General features: G+C 43.1%; 1 protein-coding gene across 2 annotated transcripts in view; it reads right to left on the reverse strand.

Moving 5' to 3' along the window:
* Positions 1 to 327: 327 nt before the first annotated feature.
* LOC106561910 (USP6 N-terminal-like protein) overlaps positions 328 to 19,839 on the reverse strand; it is a 37,989-nt gene continuing 18,477 nt past the window's right edge. For both annotated transcript variants that reach the window (XM_014126254.2, XM_014126253.2), the window contains 12 exons: positions 18,278 to 18,363; positions 18,150 to 18,189; positions 15,826 to 15,906; positions 15,538 to 15,645; positions 10,367 to 10,476; positions 4,478 to 4,526; positions 4,136 to 4,256; positions 3,773 to 3,867; positions 2,948 to 3,013; positions 2,044 to 2,143; positions 1,701 to 1,853; positions 328 to 1,439 (listed from right to left, as the gene is read on the reverse strand). In XM_014126254.2, coding sequence (XP_013981729.1) covers positions 847 to 1,439; positions 1,701 to 1,853; positions 2,044 to 2,143; positions 2,948 to 3,013; positions 3,773 to 3,867; positions 4,136 to 4,256; positions 4,478 to 4,526; positions 10,367 to 10,476; positions 15,538 to 15,645; positions 15,826 to 15,906; positions 18,150 to 18,189; positions 18,278 to 18,363 — 1,602 coding nt within the window. In that variant the 3' untranslated portion in view covers positions 328 to 846. The remainder of the gene's footprint in view (positions 1,440 to 1,700; positions 1,854 to 2,043; positions 2,144 to 2,947; positions 3,014 to 3,772; positions 3,868 to 4,135; positions 4,257 to 4,477; positions 4,527 to 10,366; positions 10,477 to 15,537; positions 15,646 to 15,825; positions 15,907 to 18,149; positions 18,190 to 18,277; positions 18,364 to 19,839) is intronic.

The raw sequence follows: 19,839 nt of genomic DNA on the forward strand, positions 1-19,839 counted from the left end.
AAATCTTAACACTACAGCATACAATGCCATTCTAGATGATTCTGTGCTTCCAACTTTGTGGCAACAGTTTGGGGAAGACCCTTTCCTGTTTCAGCATGACAATAACCCTGTGAACAAAGTGAGGTCCACACAGAAATGGTTTGTCAAGATCAGTGTGGAAGAATTTGACTGACCTGCACAGAGCCCTGACCTCAACCCCATCAAACACCTTTGGGATGAATTGGAACGCTGACTGCGAGCCAGGCAAAACCGCCAAACATCAGTGCTCTTATGGCTGAATGTATTGGAAAGCCTTCCCAGAAGAGTGGAGGCTGTTTCAGCAGCAAAGGGGGGACCAACTCCATATTTATTTAATGCCCATGATTTTGGAATGAGATGTTCGATGAGCAGGTGTCCACATACAAAAATAAAACGATACTAAAATAAGACTATATTAGCAAATATTTTACAGAGGCTATCTAAGCAAACATAATGTCCATTGTTAAAATATTACAAAACTACTCAAATGAAGTAAGCTGTAATGCTTTCACTAAGATGGGAGAGAATGTGGCACTGTCCCTTGGAACTCCACTGTGGCAGCTTCTCCTACAACATAACACCATTTTTCTGCAATGTCTGGTTTGTAGACAACAGGGGGGAACTTAGAATGCTTTGCAATGCTCTAGAATCAAACTGGCCCTTCTGGGTCTCCTGGCTCTCCTTTGTCTCCTGTCTGGGCCCTGTGTTTAGGCAGAGCCAAGGCCTGCTCCAGAAGCCAGGCCAGGTACCCATCCTCCGCCCTCTCCTCCACCCCCACCGAATGGCTCTCACTCTGGGCAAAGCCCATAGGCCGCTGGGAAGCCTGGGCTAAGGGTGCTGACTGAGTCCGGGGACCCTGCAGGGTGGCTGGGGAGGGCTAAGGGATGAAGGGGCAACTGGGGCAGTCAGGGTCAGCTCCTCCATGGGGCTTTGTGGAGGTGTGTTTGTACCCTTTTGAACTACGGCCTGTGTCTCTGGTAAAGCCACTGGACCAGAGGAGCTCTGAACACTTTTTTCTTTGTGGAGTGGCATAAGAATGGCAGGCTGTCCTATAACATTGTGCTCATTGCCCCCTGGTGGCTCATAAGGTGGTGGCCCAGCCCCAGCCTGGGGAGGCCCATTGGGGGTCACTTGAGCTTGGATGGTGTGGATGAGAATGGGGTCTGGAGATGGAAGAGGGACTTCCTCATCTTCCTCTTCCTGCCTATTTAGAGCTTCCTTGTCCTTCCTTTCTTCCTTAGAGGGGCTGTTGTCTTGGGAGATGACGTCTGGCTGGTGGGTGATGATGTGGAGACCCAGACCCCTTGCTCCTGGTCGTTTGGTACCTGGGTCATGGGTGACTCCCCTGGGGGGCTTGAGAGGGGTGAGCAGAACAGGTAGCTCCAAACCCAGGGCCTTCTGTGGCAGTTCCTCTGGCTTGGCTAGAAATAAAACACAGAAACATTAAAACTGAGGTAAATTATAGGAACTATGCTTTGCTTTACAGTTCTGTTTCAGTTGGAAAGTAAGTGCTTATCTGGTTTATGCTTAAACATCAAATGGTCATTATATTACCTAATTTCTTTCCACAAGGGAGAGCTCATTCACAAGCCCTTGTGAGATGTTTGGCCTCTGCATTTTCTACTGATTTAAAATTGTTATCCTTGTCAAACAGCACATAAATCAGCTAAGCAGTGTGTTACCTGCGGGTGGAAGGTCCAGCTTCATCTTGCGTAGTTCCGCCATGGAGGCCTGCAGCTGATCGATGATGACATCATCGCTGTAGAGGAAAGACAGGCCGATCTTGTCCTGAAGGAACTCTCTCAGGTCCTCCAAATTCATCTTCAGGAGACGTTCTGATGACACACAGATACAGCAAACAGGACAGGAGTCAACATCATTGGAATTATAGCAGCTCTAACAGAGACACAATATGCATAGCTGAGAGCAATATTGTATTAGCAAAGAGTTATGTAATGAGTAGCTAATAGCTAATAGGCTAAAGTAGCTAAAAGGCTACTTGTTAAAGGTAGATGCACTCCTTACTCTTAAATATTCGAAGGATTGTGTAGGACATGGCGGTAAGAATTGTCTCTCCTTCCAGAATGTAGATGTCCCACAGACGTAGAGTCAGGGTGAACGGGGTCTATGAGGAGAGGGGAAAAATATAATTTCCCATTCACAAAGCGGTAAAACTATTCTTAAAATCAGCGGTCCAAAAATACCACAAGTCATGAGTTCACATACTATACATTAATAACATTGTTTTCCTATCTGTAAACTCATAGGTTTATCATCCCCAAAATTACCATTATCGATCCATTACATAATCATTGATTAATAGGCTAAGTCTTTGTTTGTCTTTCTCTTTCTCTCCCTCCCTCTCTCTTCCTCCCCTCCTGCCTCCAGTCCAGTGGTAGTGAGGGGGGATTGGTGGCGTCCCTCCTAACCCACAGCCCCAGCCCATAGGCCCATCTCTGTGGTGGGCCCCAGCGGGACTGAGAAGCGCTGACAGCAGCATGTCTCTCTCCAAACCACCAAAGCCATAGGATTGTGTGTATGAACAGAGTCGAGGACACACTGAGTAGTTATTAAGCCTCGATGTTCCCTTTATACGCAGTTAACAACGCTAATAAATGCTGAAATAAGTTTTACTTTGTAAGTGCATCCTGCTTAGAGTTGTAATCATGTGAAATGAATGAACGTCCATGAATACATTTGCAATTCTGCTATTTTAAGTTATTATTGTTGGTGAATACGGGCTCACGACATCAATTCTTTGACTACTTTCTCCTCTGCTAAAAGTTATAATATGCCAATCGTTTGTCGGCAATCCCAGATCGTACCTTTAAGGAGAAGAGCTCTTAGTTGTCACGGGCCAATAAAAACGAAGAATTATTTAAAATCGGCTAAAAATGGCAACGGTCCTTTAAAACACACTTTCTCTCACCCTGTCAATGAAACACTGCAGGAACCATTTAGTGCTGTAGATCCCACAGGACATCTGTTCCCTGTCCTAGAGAGACAGAGGGAGAGAGGGATGGAGGGAGAGAGAAAAAGAGAGAGAGAGGAGAAAGAGATGGAAGACGGGTAGAAAGAACGATGGTCAGTTCTACACAGTAACACGCATTTCAATGTAACTATATGCAATTACTGTAATAACCTCACTATTATGAAACATAATGCCATTACGTAACGTGTGTGTGTGTGTGTGTGTGTGTGTGTGTGTGTGTGTGTGTGTGTGTGTGTGTGTGTGTGTGTGTGTGTGTGTGTGTGTGTGTGTGTGTGTGTGTGTGTGTGTGTGTGTGTGTGTGTGTGTGTGTGTGTGTGTGTGTGTGTGTGTGTGTGTGTGTGTGTGGTGTGTGTGTTTGTGTTTGTGCGTGCGTGCGTGCGTGCGTGTGTCGTGTGGCTAAGTTGGTAGAGCATGGTGTTTGCAACGCCAGGGTTGTGGGTTCGATTCCCATGGGGGACCAGTACGGGGAAAAAAAATATATATATGTATGAAATGTATGCATTCACTACTGTAAGTCGCTCTGGATAAGAGCGTCTGCTAAATGACTAAAATGTAAATGTGTGTGTGTATGCATGTATGTGGTTGTGTGTGTGAAGGCAACCTAAACAGTGATCTATGTCAAATAATGTATGAAAAATGTGTATGTAAAATGTATGTATGTATATGTAGCAGAAAAGCTGTAAAAAACAAACAAGATATGTGTCCTCCGAAGAGGCGGGGGTAGTTGATGGGTTAATAAAAAATGTAAAAAACTGATCTAACCAGATGTTTCTTCAGTTTGGGGATGAGTTTGGAGAGAATTTGATCGTGGTGTGCCTGGAAGCGCTGCAGCTTGGGAAACCCAGGAATAAAGAAACCTTAGAGGGAGAGGGAAAGTGTATGATTAGACTGCTTTATTAACTTGTGTAAACACACAAGTACATCTTGTGGCTAGAACTCCATAACAGAATGTACTTACTAGTCAATAACTGTAATTCCATATCTTTATTAAGATTTGATTACATATTCATATATTATTCCACTGGTAATGTAGCTGATTCCTATTATTGATTGGTCGGACCACCATGCATGACATATCTGATTGGATGAATCAATGTTTACGGGCTATCTTATTGGTCAGCTCACCGTGCATGGCATGCTTCTGATTGGTCAGTAGCTGTGACAGGGCCCAGAAGGCGTCTTCCTCGTTCATGTACATCAGCAGCAAGGCGGCGACCTGGCTCATGCCCTGGCAGTAGCTCACCTCCTATAGGGTCAGAGGTTAGAGGTCAAACAATGTCACATTGATCACCAGGCTACATTTGTCCTGATGTAGGTTTCCTCTCCTTAAAGTTGGAGGCAGCTCAGTTGCCACTAGTTTTAGTGTTACAAAGCAGTTAATTGCTGAACATTGGGCTGAATCCTAATGCAAACATTATGTAAATATTGACATTATTTATGACTGAGGGAAGACTAAAACAAACTCACCGTGTTGTAGACTGAATAGGCAGACAGGACATGAAATAAAGACTGCTGTCTGTGTAGACGCAGAGAGGAGAAAGGGAGGTCAGTCATTCAGAGACAGAGAAGGGTAATTGCCATGGTTCAGGCAACTTTCCCTTTATATACTGTACATATGTAGGATCTGAATTTGATCACTCTTTTGTTGCTGAGAATTTTCCTGCACCACAGTAAAGGCAGATAAGCTTCGTGATTTAAATAAACTAACTGAAAAGATGAGGGGGAGGGGTGTGTCTCTTTGTTAACAACAGCTGGTGCACGATCTCCAATGCTAAGTCCCAAGTTTTTGCTCACCTGAGTTAGAATACTTCATGATAAGCTGCAGACCATACTCTTTACCAATGCAGTTTTCATCTATATTTTTCATAGCTGTCTATTTACTAAGTTGTGTATTTATTCCTTGTGTTATAATTATTTTATATAATATTTTTTATCTTTGTTTGTTGGGAAGGGCCTGTAAGTAAGCATTTCGCTGTTAGTCTACACCTGTTGTTTATGAAGCCCGTGGCAAATAACATTTCATTTTATTTGTTCGGGAATGATGATGAAAAAATAACATTACATTTCTAATTAGACTGCGTGTCTATGGGTGTTTCTCAACATGCATACTCCCATGCTCTGAGTGAGTTCTTCGAGGGAATTCTCGAGTGGGTTCTTATTAGGACGAGAGTGTGGAGAACACATACATTTTACATTTGAGAAGACTGCGCACTCCCGTGCTACTGCATTACCTTTGACCTTTTAGAGTAGCTAAATTGCGTCATCAACATGTCGGCTGTTCATCTATGCTGGACTTTCAACGACTACCCTCTGTAACTAATGTTATATATCAAACATTTGTAGATTGGAACATCTGAGTTATTTTAATATTGCATTATTGTCAGTAAACCGATTGAGACTATTAATCCGTTTGTGTTTTGGAATATTTCGCCAAATAGAAATTTGGTTAATTTCACTACTTTCCATGATGTGTTTCAATATGTTGTGTGGACTACATTACACAAGCTGACGTTTTGACCGCATTGAATTGGGGGGAATTACACATCCTTTTTACCTCAGATTGGTGATGTTAGTATATAAGTTTATCTTCAACACGATGACACAATTGCTTAAAACAGATCAATATCTTTGGTTTTGTACTGTTGATTTTGTCAAACACGCTGGGGGTCGCAGGACTTAGAACGCAGCTGTCATTTACTTTCTCGATAAAAGTCTCTTAATAAAAGTCACTGGCCACACACCAATACACGGACTTGACAGTCAAACTTTCACATAAATAGCAGCCAACTGTTGTCACTGTTGATAACCTATGCCGGGTTGTGATTCGTTGAACTTAACTAACAGAAAAAGTGGTTTGTTCCCTTTTGCAGCCCCCCGAAATCAATATAGTGTGACGGCATGTATAGGTTACTTCAAGCTTCCGTGTGGCATTTGCGTAGTGTTAGTTTAAGTTTTAGGAATATAAATGTAACTTTCAACATTTATTTCCATGGTATTGCACTTAACTAGTGCTTTAGACTGCCTACTATTTGTGATGCTAATCTTCATAGTTATCGTAGTGAGAGTAGATGTAAAAAAACTAGCCAATGTTTGCAATAATGAGAAAATAATCGCTTTTTTGACTGCCTGTCTGTCTTGCTTGTGATATATACTGCTAAAAAAAAATAAAGGGAACACTTAAACAACACAATGTAACTCCAAGTCAATCACACTTCTGTGAAATCAAACTGTCCACTTAGGAAGCAACACTGATTGACAATACATTTCACATGCTGTTGTGCAAATGGAATAGACAACAGGTGGAAATTATAGGCAATTAGCAAGACACCCCCAATAAAGGAGTGGTTCTGCAGGTGGTGACCACAGACCACTTCTCAGTTCCTATGCTTCCTGGCTGATGTTTTGGTCACTTTTGAATGCTGGCGGTGCTTTCACTCTAGTGGTAGCATGAGACGGAATCTACAACCCACACAACTGGCTCAGGTAGTGCAGCTCACCCAGGATGGCACATCAATGCGAGCTGTGGCAAGAAGGTTTGCTGTGTCTTTCAGCGTAGTGTCCAGAGCATGGAGGCGCTACCAGGAGACAGGCCAGTACATCAGGAGACGTGGAGGAGGCCGTAGGAGGGCAACAACCCAGCAGCAGGACCGCTACCTCCGCCTTTGTGCAAGGAGGAGCAGGAGGAGCACTGCCAGAGCCCTGCAAAATGACCTCCAGCAGGCTACAAATGTGTATGTGTCTGCTCAAGCGGTCAGAAACAGACTCCATGAGGGTGGTATGAGGGCCCGACGTCCACAGGTGGGGGTTGTGCTTACAGCCCAACACCGTGCCCAGGACGTTTGGCATTTGCCAGAGAACACCAAGATTGGCAAATTCGCCACTGGCGCCCTGTGCTCTTCACAGATGAAAGCAGGTTCACACTGAGCACATGTGACAGACGTGACAGAGTCTGGAGACGCCGTGGAGAACGTTCTGCTGCCTGCAACATCCTCCAGAATGACCGGTTTGGCGATGGGTCAGTCATGGTGTGGGGTGGCATTTCTTTGGGGGGCCGCACATCCCTCCATGTGCTCGCCAGAGGTATCCTGACTGCCATTAGCTACCGAGATGAGATCCTCAGACCCCTTGTGAGACCATATGCTGGTGCGGTTGGCCCTGGGTTCCTCTTAATGCAAGACAATGCTAGACCTCATGTGGCTGGAGTGTGTCAGCAGTTCCTGCAAAAGGAAGGCATTGATGCTATGGACTGGCCCGCCCGTTCCCCAGACCTGAATCCAATTGAGCACATCTGGGACATCATGTCTCGCTCCATCCACCAATGGACAGTCTGTTGCACCACAGACTGTCCAGGAGTTGGCGGATGCTTTAGTCCAGGTCTGGGAGGAGATCCCTCAGGAGACCATCCGCCACCTCATCAGGAGCATGCCCAGGCGTTGTAGGGAGGTCATACAGGCACGTGGAGGCCACACACACTACTGAGCCTCATTTTGACTTGTTTTAAGGACATTACATCAAAATTGGATCAGCCTGTAGTGTGGTTTTCCACTTTAATTTTGAGTGTGACTCCAAATCCAGACCTCCATGGGTTGATAAATTGGATTTCCATTGATTATTTTTGTGTGATTTTGTTGTCAGCACATTCAACTATGTAAAGAAAAAAGTATTTAATAACATTATTTCATTCATTCAGATCTAGGATGTGTTATTTTAGTGTTCCCTTTATTTTTTTGAGCAGTGTATATACATTATGTATCCAAAGTATGTAGACACCCCTTCAAATTAGTGGATTTGGCTTTTTCAGCCACACCCGTTGCCAACGGATGTATAAAATCGAGCACACAGCCATGTAATCTCCATAGACAAACATTGGCAATAGAATGGCCTTACTGAAGAGCTCAGTGACTTTCAACGTGTCACCGTCATAGGATGCCACCTATCCAACAAGTCAGTTCGTCAAATTTCTGCCCTGCAAGAGCTGCCCCGGTCAACTGTAAGTGCTGTTATTGTGAAGTGGAAACGTCTAGGAGCAACAACGGCTCAGCTGCAAAGTGGTAAGCCACACAAGCTCACAGAATGGGACCGCCGAGTGTTGAAGAGTGTAGCATGTAAAAAATAGTCTGTCCTCGGTTGTAGCACTCACTACCGAGTTCCAAACTGCCTCTGAAAGCAATGTCAAGAGCTTCATGAAATGGGTTTCCATGGCCGAACAGCCGCACACAAGCCTAAGATCGCCAAGCATCGGCTGGAGTAGTGTAAAGCTCGCCACCATTGGACTCTGGAGCAGTGGAAACACATTCTCTGGAGTGATGAATCACGCTTCACCATCTGGCAGTCCGACAAAATAATCTGGGTTTGGCGGAGTGGAAAGCCTTCCCAGAAGAGTGGAGGCTGTTATAGCAGCAAAGGGGTGACCAACTCCATATTAATGCCCATGATTTTGGAATGAGATGTTCGACGAGCAGGTGTCCACATACGTTTGGTCACGTAGCGTATTTGCCTAATTACATGAAATAGACTGCCTTTGTGTTGTGCTTATGTTTGCAATACTGTTACAACAGACAACAAAGTTCGTACGAACATGTTGATCATGTCTTTTGTGTACAACATGAAGTTTCCCCCTCCATGTCAATGAGGGGGAAGCAGCAGCGCTAACAGTGGGAGCTACGTAGGCAGCAGAGCGGGCAGCAGCTACGAAAAAATGTATAAATAGCACCACGAGTTCGAGAATATCTGAAACCTCAGCCACTCTAATATTAAATAGACTGGGGGATCTGATCTTAGATCAGCACTGAGACATTCAGTGGCAAGGAAAAGTATGTAAACCCTTTGGAAATACTTGGATTTCTGCATAAATTGGTCTTAAAATTTGATCTGATCTTCATCTAAATCACAACAATAGACAAACACAGTCTGCTTAAACTAATAACACAAAAAATTATTGAACACACCGTGTAAACATTCAAGTGCACGGTGGAAAAAGTATGTGAACCCTTGGATTTAACAACTGGTTGAGCCTCCTTTGGCAGCAATAACCTCAACTAAACATTTTCTGTAGTTGCAGATCAGACGGTCAGGAGGAATTTTGGACCATTCCTCTTTTCAAAACTGTTTCAGTTCAGCAATATTCTTGGGATGTCTGGTGTGAACCGCACTCTTGAGGTCATGCCACAGCATCTCAATCGGGTTGAGGTCAGGACTATGACTGGGCCACTCCAGAAGGCATATTTTCTTCTGTTGAAGCCAGTCTGTTGTTGATTTACTTCTGTGTTTTGGGTCGTTGTCCTGTTGCATCACCCAATTTCTGTTGAGCTTCAAATGGCGGACAGATAGCCTTACATTCTCCTGCAAAATGTATTTTTCCATTGATGATAGCAAGCTGTCCAGGCCCTGAGGCAGCAAAGCAGCTCCAAACCATGATGCTCCCTTCACCATACTTTACAGTTGGGATGAGGTTTTGATGTTGGTGTGCTGTGCCTTTTTCCTCAACACAACTCAACTGTAGTTTCATCTGTCCACAGAATATTTTGCCAGTAGTGCTGTGGAACATCCAGATGCTCTTTTACGAACTTTAGACATGCAGCAATGTTTTTTTTGGACAGCAGTGGCTTCTTCTGTGGTGTTCTCCCATGAACACCATTCTTGTTTAATTTTTTACATATCGTAGACTCGTCAACGGAGATGTTAGCATGTTACAGAGATTTCTTTAAGCCTTTAGCTGACACTTGAAGATTCTTCTTAACCTCATTGAGCATTCTGTGCTGTGCTCTTGCAGTCATCTTTGCAGGACGGCTACTCCTAGGGAGAGTAGCAACAGTGCTGAACTTTCTTCATTTATAGACAATTTGTCTTACCTTGGACTGATGATCGTCAAGGCATTTAGAGATACTTTTGTAACCCTTTCCAGCTTTATGCAAGTCAACAATTCTTAATCTTGGGTCTTCTGAGATCTCTTTTGTTTGAGGCATGGTTCACATCAGGCAATGCTTGTTGTGAATAGCAAACAAACATTTTGTGAGTGGTTTTATAGGGCAAGGCAGCTCTAACCAACATCTCCAATCTCGTCTCAATGATTGTACTCCAGGTTAGCAGACTCTAGGGGTTTACATACTTTTTCCAGCCTACACTGTGAATGTTTAAATGATGTATTCAATATAGACAAGAAAAATACAATAATTTGTGCGTTATTAGTTTAAGCACACTGTGTTTGTCTGTTGTTGTGACTTAGATGAAGATCAGATCAGATTTTTTGACCAATTTATGCAGAAATCCAGATAATTCCAAAGGGTGTTCACATACTTTTTCTTGCCACTGTACATAAACAGCCACCCTTACGGTAGAATACAACTGCTGACTTACTTGACTCCGAATCGATCCATGAACATGATGTGGTTTCTAAATGTCCTGTTCACGTCCAGATCTATCTGTTTGATTTCCTGGGAGAAGATTCTGGCTTGTTCCTTCATCCTCTGAAAATGTCAATTAAAACAACATATTCATTTTCTAAATCCCTTGCACACTTCAAACATATTAGAGATAAATAAACAGCAACAGCACACTGTCCCCCAATTTTTTTTCTTCTTCAAAATCATAGATTCTACAGTATATAGGCAATATATTATTATATTAACTTTATATCAAAAGCCATAATCCCCTGTCAGTAAACCTCTCTTATTGTGTGATGTGCGTGTGATCTTTGTATCTCCATGTCAATGCCATTTGCTTGTTTTCATCCTACATACCGTTACATAATCCTCTCTCTTTTTGGAACCGCACCCAACAATCAATCAAAAACAATGTCAAATCAAATCAAGTTTATTTGTCACGTGCGCCAAATACAACAGGTGTAAACTTTACAGTGAAATGCTTACTTACAGGCTCTAACCAACAGTGCAAAAAAGGTATTAGGTGAACAATAGGTAAGTAAAGAAATAAAAACAACAATAAAAAGACAGTGAAAAATAACAGTAGTGAGGCTATATACAGTAGCGAGGCTATAACAGTAGCGAGGCAATATACAGAAACCGATTAGTCGGGCTGATTGAGGTAGTATGTGCATGTAGATATGGTTAAAGTGACTATAAATATATGATAAACAGAGAGTAGCAGTAGTGTAAAAGAGGGGTTGGCGGGTGGCGGGACACAATGCAGATAGCCCGGTTAGCACTGGTTGGTCGGGCCAATTGAGATAGTATGTACATGAATGTATAGATAAAGTGACTATGCATATAAGATAAACAGAGAGTAGCAGCAGCTACTAAAAGAGGGGTAGGGGGGGACACAATGCAAATAGTCCGGGTAGCCATTCGATTACCTGTTCAGGAGTCTTATGACTTGAGGGTAAAAACTGTTGAGAAGCCTTTTTGTCCTAGACTTGGCACTCCGGTACTTTTGCCATGCGGTAATAGAGAGAACAGTCTATGACTGGGGTGGCTGGGGTCTTTGACAATTTTTAGGGCCTTCCTCTGACACCACCTGGTATAGAAGTCCTGGATGGCAGGCAGCTTAGCCCCAGTGATGTACTGGGCTGTACACACTACCCTCTGTAGTGCCTTGCGGTCGGAGGCCGAGTAATTGCCATACCAGGCAGTGATGCAACCAGTCAGGATGCTTTTGATGTTGCAGCTGTAGAACCTTTTGAGGATCTGAGGACCCATGCCAAATCTTTTTAGTTTCCTGAGGGGGAATAGGTTTTGTCGTGCCCTCTTCATCACCGTCTTGGTGTGTTTGGACCATTCTAGTTTGTTGGTGATGTGGACACCAAGGAACTTGAAGCTCTCAACCTGTTCCACTACAGACCCGTCGATGAGAATGGGGGCGTGCTCGGTCCTCCTTTTCCTGTAGTCCACAATCATCTCCTTAGTCCTGGTTATGTTGAGGGATAGGTTCTTATTCTTGCACCACCCGTCCAGGTCTCTGACCTCCTCCCTATAGGCTGTCTCGTCATTGTCGGTGATCAGGCCTACCACTGTTGTGTTGTCTGCAAACTTAATGATGGTGTTGGAGTCGTGCCTGGCCATGCAGTCGTGGGTGAACAGGGAGTACAGGAGGGGACTGAGCACACACCCCCGAGGGGCTCAAGTGTTGAGGATCAGCGTGGCAGATGTGTTGCTCCCTACCCTCACCACCTGGGGGGGGGGGCACGTCAGGAAGTCCAGGATCCAGTTGCAGAGGGAGGTTTTTAGTCCCAGGATCCTTAGCTTAGTGATGAACTTTGAGGGTACTATGGTATTGAACGCTGAGCTGTAGTCAATGAATAGCATTCTCATGTAGGTGTTCCTTTTGTCCAGGTGGGAAAGGGCAGTGTGGAGTGCAATAGAGATGGCATCATCTGTGGTTCTATTTGGGCGGTATGCAAATTTGAGTGGGTCTATGGTTTCTGGGATAATGGTGTTGATGTGAGCCATTGCCAGCCTTTCAAAGCACTTCATGGCTACGGACGTGAGTGCTACGGTTCTATAGTCATTTAGGCAGGTTGCCTTCATGTTCTTGGGCACAGGGACTATGGTGGTCTGCTTGAAACATGTTGGTATTACAGACTCAATCAGGGACATGTTGAAAATGTCAGTGAAGACACCTGCCAGTCACTATTATTGATCCTGCTGAATGTAGCAACGGGTGGATGGGAGTGGGGGTAGTTGTGAAAAGTAATGGTCCTGTAAACATGAAATGGTCTTGGTGTATAACATTACAATATTTTGTGTTCAGTACGCTGGCTTCAGGCTGCAATATGTGGGGGAAGATTAGCACACTTCTATGTATGTTCATGTACTGTCTAAGTGCCACCAGAAAGTATTCACACCCCTTGACTTTTTACACATTTTGCTGTGTTACAGCCTGAAGTTAAATGGATTCCAGTTTTATTTTGTGTCACTGATCTACACACAATACCCCATAATGTCAAAGTGGAATTAAGATTTTATAGATTTTTACACATTTATAAAAAATAAAAAGCTGAAATGTCTTGAGTCAATAAGTATTCAACACCTTTGTCAAGCCTAAATACCTTCGGGACTAAAGATTAGCTTAACAAGCTAGATAATAAATTGCATGGACTACCTCTGTGTGCAATAATGGTGTTTAACATTTTTTCATGACTACCCCACCTCTGTACCCCACACATACAATCATCTCAGTCGAGCAGTGAATTTCAAACACAGATTCAACCACAATGACCAGGGATGTTTTCCAATGCCTCGCAAAGAAAGGCACCTACTGGTAGATGGGTAAAGCAAAAAGAAGCAGCCATTGACTATCCCTTTGAACATGTTGAAATGATTCATTACACTTTGTATGGTGTATCAATACACCCGATCAGGGATTTCACCATGAGGCCAATAGTGATTTTCAACCAGTTACAGAGTTAAATGGCTGTGATAGGAGAAAACTGAGGATAGATAAACAACATTGGAGTTACTCCACAATATTAACCTAAATGACAGAGTGAAAAGAAGGAAGCCTGTACATAGTAAAAAATATTCCAAAACATGCATCCTGTTTGCAATAAGGCACTAAAGTAATACTGCAAAAAAATATGGCAAAGAAATTAACTTTTGTTCCTGAATACAAAGCATTATGTTTGGGGCAATCCAACACAACACATCACTGAGTACCGCTCTTCATATTTCCAAACATGGTGGTGGCTGCATCATGTTATGGGTATGCTTGTCATTGGCAAGGGCTAGGGATTTTTTTGTTTTGGATAAAAACAAAAGGAATAGAGCTAAGCACAGGCAAAGCCCCTTTTCAACAGACACTGGCAGACAAATCCACTTTTGAGCAGGACAATAACCTAAATCGCAAGGCCAAATATACACTGGAGATACTTACCAAGACAGCATTGAATGTTCCTGAGTGGCCTAGTTACAGTTTATACTTGAATTGGTTTGAAAATCTATGGCGAGACTTCAGAATAGCTGTACTGTACACCAATGATCAACAACCAACCTCACAGAGCTTGAAGAATGAAGAAAAAAATAATGAATGGGCAAATATTGTACAGAGACTCACAGCTGTAATCACTGCCAAAAGGCGATACTAACATGTATTGATCAGGGGGCTGAATACTTATCTAATCAAAATATATCAGTGTTTTATGTTCCATTAATACTTTGACATTACAGAGAATTGTGTGTACATCACTGACAAAAAATGACAATTAAATACATTTTAATCCCACTTTGTAACAGAACAAAATGTGGAAAAAGTCAAGGGGTGTGAATACTTTCTGAAGACATTGTACCAATGGAGGGGGAGGAAAGGGACATTACCTTAACACCATTGTTGAATCACAGGGTATTTATCTCTGGCCAGGTATATGGTATTCAGTAATGTTGAAAAGTTTTTTTGTTCATGTACATTGGCACATTCTGAAATATGATGATAGTCTCGGTAATGTGTTTTCTGACCTTCCCCTGGTCGTATTCTCGCGGGGCAGAAATCTCAGAGACCAACTGGTAAACTCTGATTTACCACCCCAAGATATTCCTGAACAACGTCTATTTACGCCCATACTGGATGGAAATTACAAGTGTAATGGCTGTGCTCAATGCAATGGCACTTATAAATGTAGATCCTTCAAACACCCACAAACAGGGAAATCTATCCCAATTAAAGGTGTTATTACGTGTTCCACTAAGGCAGTTATTTATCTTATAACTTGTCCTTGTGGTAAAAATTATGTGGGTAAAACAAAGCGTGAATTAAAAGTACGTATCTCAGAGCATCGTAGCACCATTAGGTGCAAAAACTTGACTTACCCAGTTGCGGCCCACTTTTTGGAAGCAAACCATTCGATTTCGTCTCTGCGTTATATTGGCATCGAACATGTCACCCTCCCGAGGAGAGGGGGTGACCTTGATAATTTATTGTTGAAACGAGAGGCTGCCTGGATCTTTAATTTAAAGACCCTTGCTCCCTTCGGTCTCAACATAGACTTTGATCTGAAGCCATTCTTGTGATTATTGTGATTTTGCCATTGTAATTGTTTGTTAGATACATTTTAGACTACAAATGCTATGATCGAATGCTATCCATTTGTTTGTCTTTTTGTATGTTCTTTGTATGCCATTTTTTTTTATATTTGAGTTAACCAATGATATTAGGCCACACTTGGCCATGATTACAAACACCTGTGTGTCTCTTGACACTATATAAATGACTCATCTCGCAGTGTTTGTGATGATACCCTGATGAAGACAGCTTTGCTGTCGAAACGTTGGTTATAAAATGTTTGCATCTGAGCTCTTAGAGTGTGCGGCTTTCCCTTATTTTCATGTACTCTTACCATGTAGTGAACCTGGTTACTGATAGCGTAGCCTAGTACAATGACATCACTTTCCTGAGACCTGAAGTAGCAGTCGCCTTCAAATCATAACAACATGGTTTAGTGGCCCTGAGTGACCACTGGCTTTAGACTGCAACGTGCTGGTTGGAGCACGGTATCAAATCCCACTGTTTAGAGTAGATGTTTGATGAACTAACAGTGTGTGTATGTGTGCGTGCGTGTTAGATACTGGGTACTCTCTTACCTCATACTTCCCCTCGTTCTCATTCTTCACCTTCTCCACATCCAGCATCAGGGCCCAGGCCTGGCCTCTCAGCTGCAGCGGGATACCCTTATACACACGCTTTACCATCTGAGAGGAGAGCAGTGGTACACACAAGGGAGACATGGGTTAGACAGGGGGAGTCAGAGGATGAACAAATGGGGGGTTGAGGCAGGAGTGTAAATGTTGAGTGAGCATTTCAGGCTAATATAAACATTTATAAACACAAGTGAAGGGTGTGGTGAGAGAGAGAGAGAGAGATATTCTCACCCTGTCACTGTTCCTGTATTTATCCCATTTCTTCACCATCTTCAGCCATTTCTCCACCCTTTCAATTTCCAGGTTATTTTTCTGTCAGGGCGAAACAGAAATACATTTTAAACTAGGTAAAATGTTATGTATGCAAAATGAAAACACATTTACATTAACAAGAAAATAGCCTCACACTCAATGTCAACAAAACAAAGGAGATGATCGTGGACTTCAGGAAACAGCAGAGGGAGCAGCCCCCTATGCACATCGACGGGACAGTAGTGGAGAAGGTGGAAAGTTTTAAGTTCCTCGGCGTACACATCACGGACAAACTGAAATGGTCCACCCACACAGACAGCGTGGTGAAGAAGGCGCAGCAGCGCCTCTTCAACCTCAGGAGGCTGAAGAAATTCAGCTTGTCACCAAAAACACTCACAAACTTTTACAGATGCACAATCGAGAGCATCCTGTAGGGCTGTATCACTGCCTGGTACGGCAACTGCTCCGCCCACAACCGCTAGGCTCTCCAGAGGGTAGTGAGGTCTGCACAACGCATCACCGGGGGCAAACTGCCTGCCCTCCAGGACACCTACACCACCCGATGTCACAGGAAGGCCAAAAAGATCATCAAGGACAACAACCACCCAAGCCACTGCCTGTTCACCCCGCTATCATTCAGAAGGCGAGGTCAGTACAGGTGCATCAAAGCGGGGACCGAGAGACTGAAAAACAGCTTCTATCTCAAGGCCATCAGACTGTTAAACAGCCATCACTAACATTGAGTGGCTGCTGCCAACATACTGACTCATCTCTAGCCACTTTAATAATGAAAAATTGATGTAATAAATGTATCACTAGCCACTTTAAACAATGCCACTTTATATAATGTTTACATACCCTACATTACTCATCTCATATGTATATACTGTACTCTATACCGGAGGGTTGTTAACAGTGTCCAAAGAAGGGCCAGAAGTATACAGAATGGTGTCGTCTGCGTAGAGGTGGATCAGAGAATCACCAGCAGCAAGAGCGACATCATTGATGTATACAGAGAAGAGAGTCGGCCCAAGAATTGAACCCTGTGGCACCCCCATCGAGACTGCCAGAGTCCCGGACAACAGGCCCTCCGATTTGACACTGAACTCTATCTGAGAAGTAGTTAGTGAACCAGGCGAGGCAATCATTTGAGAAACCAAGGTTTCAATTAAGGATTTTATCTTTAACCATTTAAAATGGGGAAACAAGCAGATTTGTAATGCAGTCACTCTTAATGCAAACAAAGCTGGGCCTGTGTTCATAAAGCATCTCAAAGTAGCAGTGCTGATTTAGGATCAGGTCCTCCCTGCCAATGTAATCTTATTCATTATGATCAAAAACGCAGAACTGATCTTGTATCAGTACACTTAGTGTCCTTCTGAGACGATTTATGAATACTGGCCCTGATGCTTTGCTACACCCACTTACAGTGCATTCTAGGCCGTCATTGAAAATAAGAATTTGTTCTTAACTGACTTGCCTAGTTAAATAAAGGTAAAAAAAAAAAAACATCTACTGCATCTTGTCTATGCCGTTCGGCCATCGCTCATTCATATATGTTTATGCATGTATTCTCATTCATTCCTTTACACTTGTGTGTATAAGGTAGTTGTTGTGAAGTTGTTCGATTACTTGTTAGATATTACTGCATGGTCGGAACTAGAAGCACAAGCATTTCTCTACACTCGCATTAACATCTGCAACCATGTGTATGTGACAAATACAATTTGATTTGAAGACGCATCTAAGCTATACAGTATAGTACAGTATAGAACACAGTACTTACAATGTTTCTTCTAAAACTACAACCAAACGAACTCCCTTCGTAGGATCATATAAAATATCACTTGACTTGAAAACCCGGTGTCCTGCCCCTACTGCTATGAGTGGCATGTGCTGGTTTGTACTGAATTGACATTTAAAATTGAGGAGAGCTCAAATTCTGCCCAAGGTTAAATGTGGTATTAATTGAATCAATCACGACCACATGACCGGTTCTAAGGCGAGAGGAAGCCTAGCTCCCATTCCAGGAGTGAGTGAGATGCCTAAGGATCGGCTTAGATGGATGCCTGGGGCATGTGGCCCTAAGTTAGCGGGAGGGCGGCATGGATTGGCTAATACACACACACACACACACACACACACACACACACACACACACACACACACACACACACGCACAAGGAACATTACACCTCTATATGTTTGAAAGGTTAGTTAGTGGCTTTAGTACACCACCTAATGGAAACTGCAGTGTGTCTCTTTGACCCTTTTGATGCATATGTTGCATTTCCTCTTCTTACCTTCTCCTCGTGTGCACTAGGGGTTGGCAGCTCCTTGTCACTGTGGGAAAGAAATGGACAACATCAGTCAGATTCTGCCAGTCAAGTAATGTGTACAATACTGTACACACAAACCCAGTTTGACTTACTGCAGAAATCCGAAACGGTCAGTGACTCTGTAAATACTGTAGTCTGCATCCTCCCAGGAGTCAATCGCTATCCCCTCCTGTCTGCCCTGGAATAACACACAGACATAGACACACAGACACACAGACATAGACAAATCAGAAACAGCACACAGCCAAGGGACAACATGCCGTAAGTTGGCCTGTTGCTTTAAAATAGTTAATTCAAGTCAGACTTTGGGCCTTTGAATTGTAGCCACTGGGGAAAACACAACAAATGCTGTTCTCTAGAGAACAATACATTTGATTTTTAGTACAAGCGCATCACATCGCTGTGCCTGTCTCAAAGATGATACAAATGGATGCATTGTGTCTATCTATGCTGTGTTAAATCGTGGCCATTAGAACAGAAAATACCATTGCCATATGTACATTGGGGCGCAGATATTGCCCAAGGGGTAGACAATTTTCTCTCAGGACTAGTCAATGGACTACATAGATGTGGCTAACTATTAGAAAGCATAGAAAACAATCAGAAAGCAGGTTGCGGGCAAAGAGAGAGAGGGTCGATACATACAGCCTACAGAAACCACAGAAACCAAACCATGCCACCACAGACAAACGATCACAGCGATGACGCCCTGAGGGTACACTGCAAATGGTGTCAAGTGTGAGAAAGTGAGAGGGCTAAAAATAGGTCCTAGCGGATGTCATTTGGGGGGAGAACGCAGAGAAAGGAAAGGGGGAGATGGGTATAATTAAACAGTGACAGGGAGATGAGAAGGAATATGTGGAAAGCAAGAGAGAGGGGGAGAGAGTGAGAGACACATGCTCAGAGAACATGCTTGGACTTTCCAATGTTCCTCCATGCATATACTACCGTTCAAAAGTTTGGGGTTACTTAGAAATGTTCTTGTTTTTGAAAGAAAAGCACATTTTTTGTCCATTAAAATAACATCAAATTGATCAGAAATACAGTGTAGACATTGCTAATGTTGTAAATGACTATTGTACCTGGAAACGGCAGATTTTTAATGGAATATCTACATAGGCGTGCAGAGGCTCATTTTCATCAACCATCACTTCTTTGTTCCAATGGCATGTTGTGTTAGCTAATCCAAGTTCATCATTTTAAAAGGCTAATTGATCATTAGAAAACCCTTTAGCAATTATGTTAGCACAGCTGAAAACTGTTGTACTGATTAAAGAAGCAATTACAACTGGCCTTCTATAGACTAGTTGAATACCTGGAGCATCAGCATTTGTGGGTTCGATTACAGACTCAAAATGGTCAGAAACAAAGACATTTCTTCTGAAACTTGTCAGTCTATTCTTATTCTGAGAAATTAAGGCTATTCCATGCAAGAAATTGCCAAGAAACTGAAGATCTTGTACAACGCTGTGTACTACTCCCTTCACAGAACAGCGCAAACTGGCTCTAACCAGAAAAGAAAGAGGAGTGGGAGGCCCCAGTGCACAGAGCAAGAGGACAAGTACATTAGAGTGTCTAGTTTGAGAAACAGATGTCTCACAAGTCCTCAACTGGCAGCTTCATTAAATAGTACCCGCAAAACATCAGTCTCAAC

Source organism: Salmo salar, chromosome ssa11, assembly GCF_905237065.1.
Source record: "Salmo salar chromosome ssa11, Ssal_v3.1, whole genome shotgun sequence".
Taxonomy (NCBI): domain Eukaryota; kingdom Metazoa; phylum Chordata; class Actinopteri; order Salmoniformes; family Salmonidae; genus Salmo; species Salmo salar.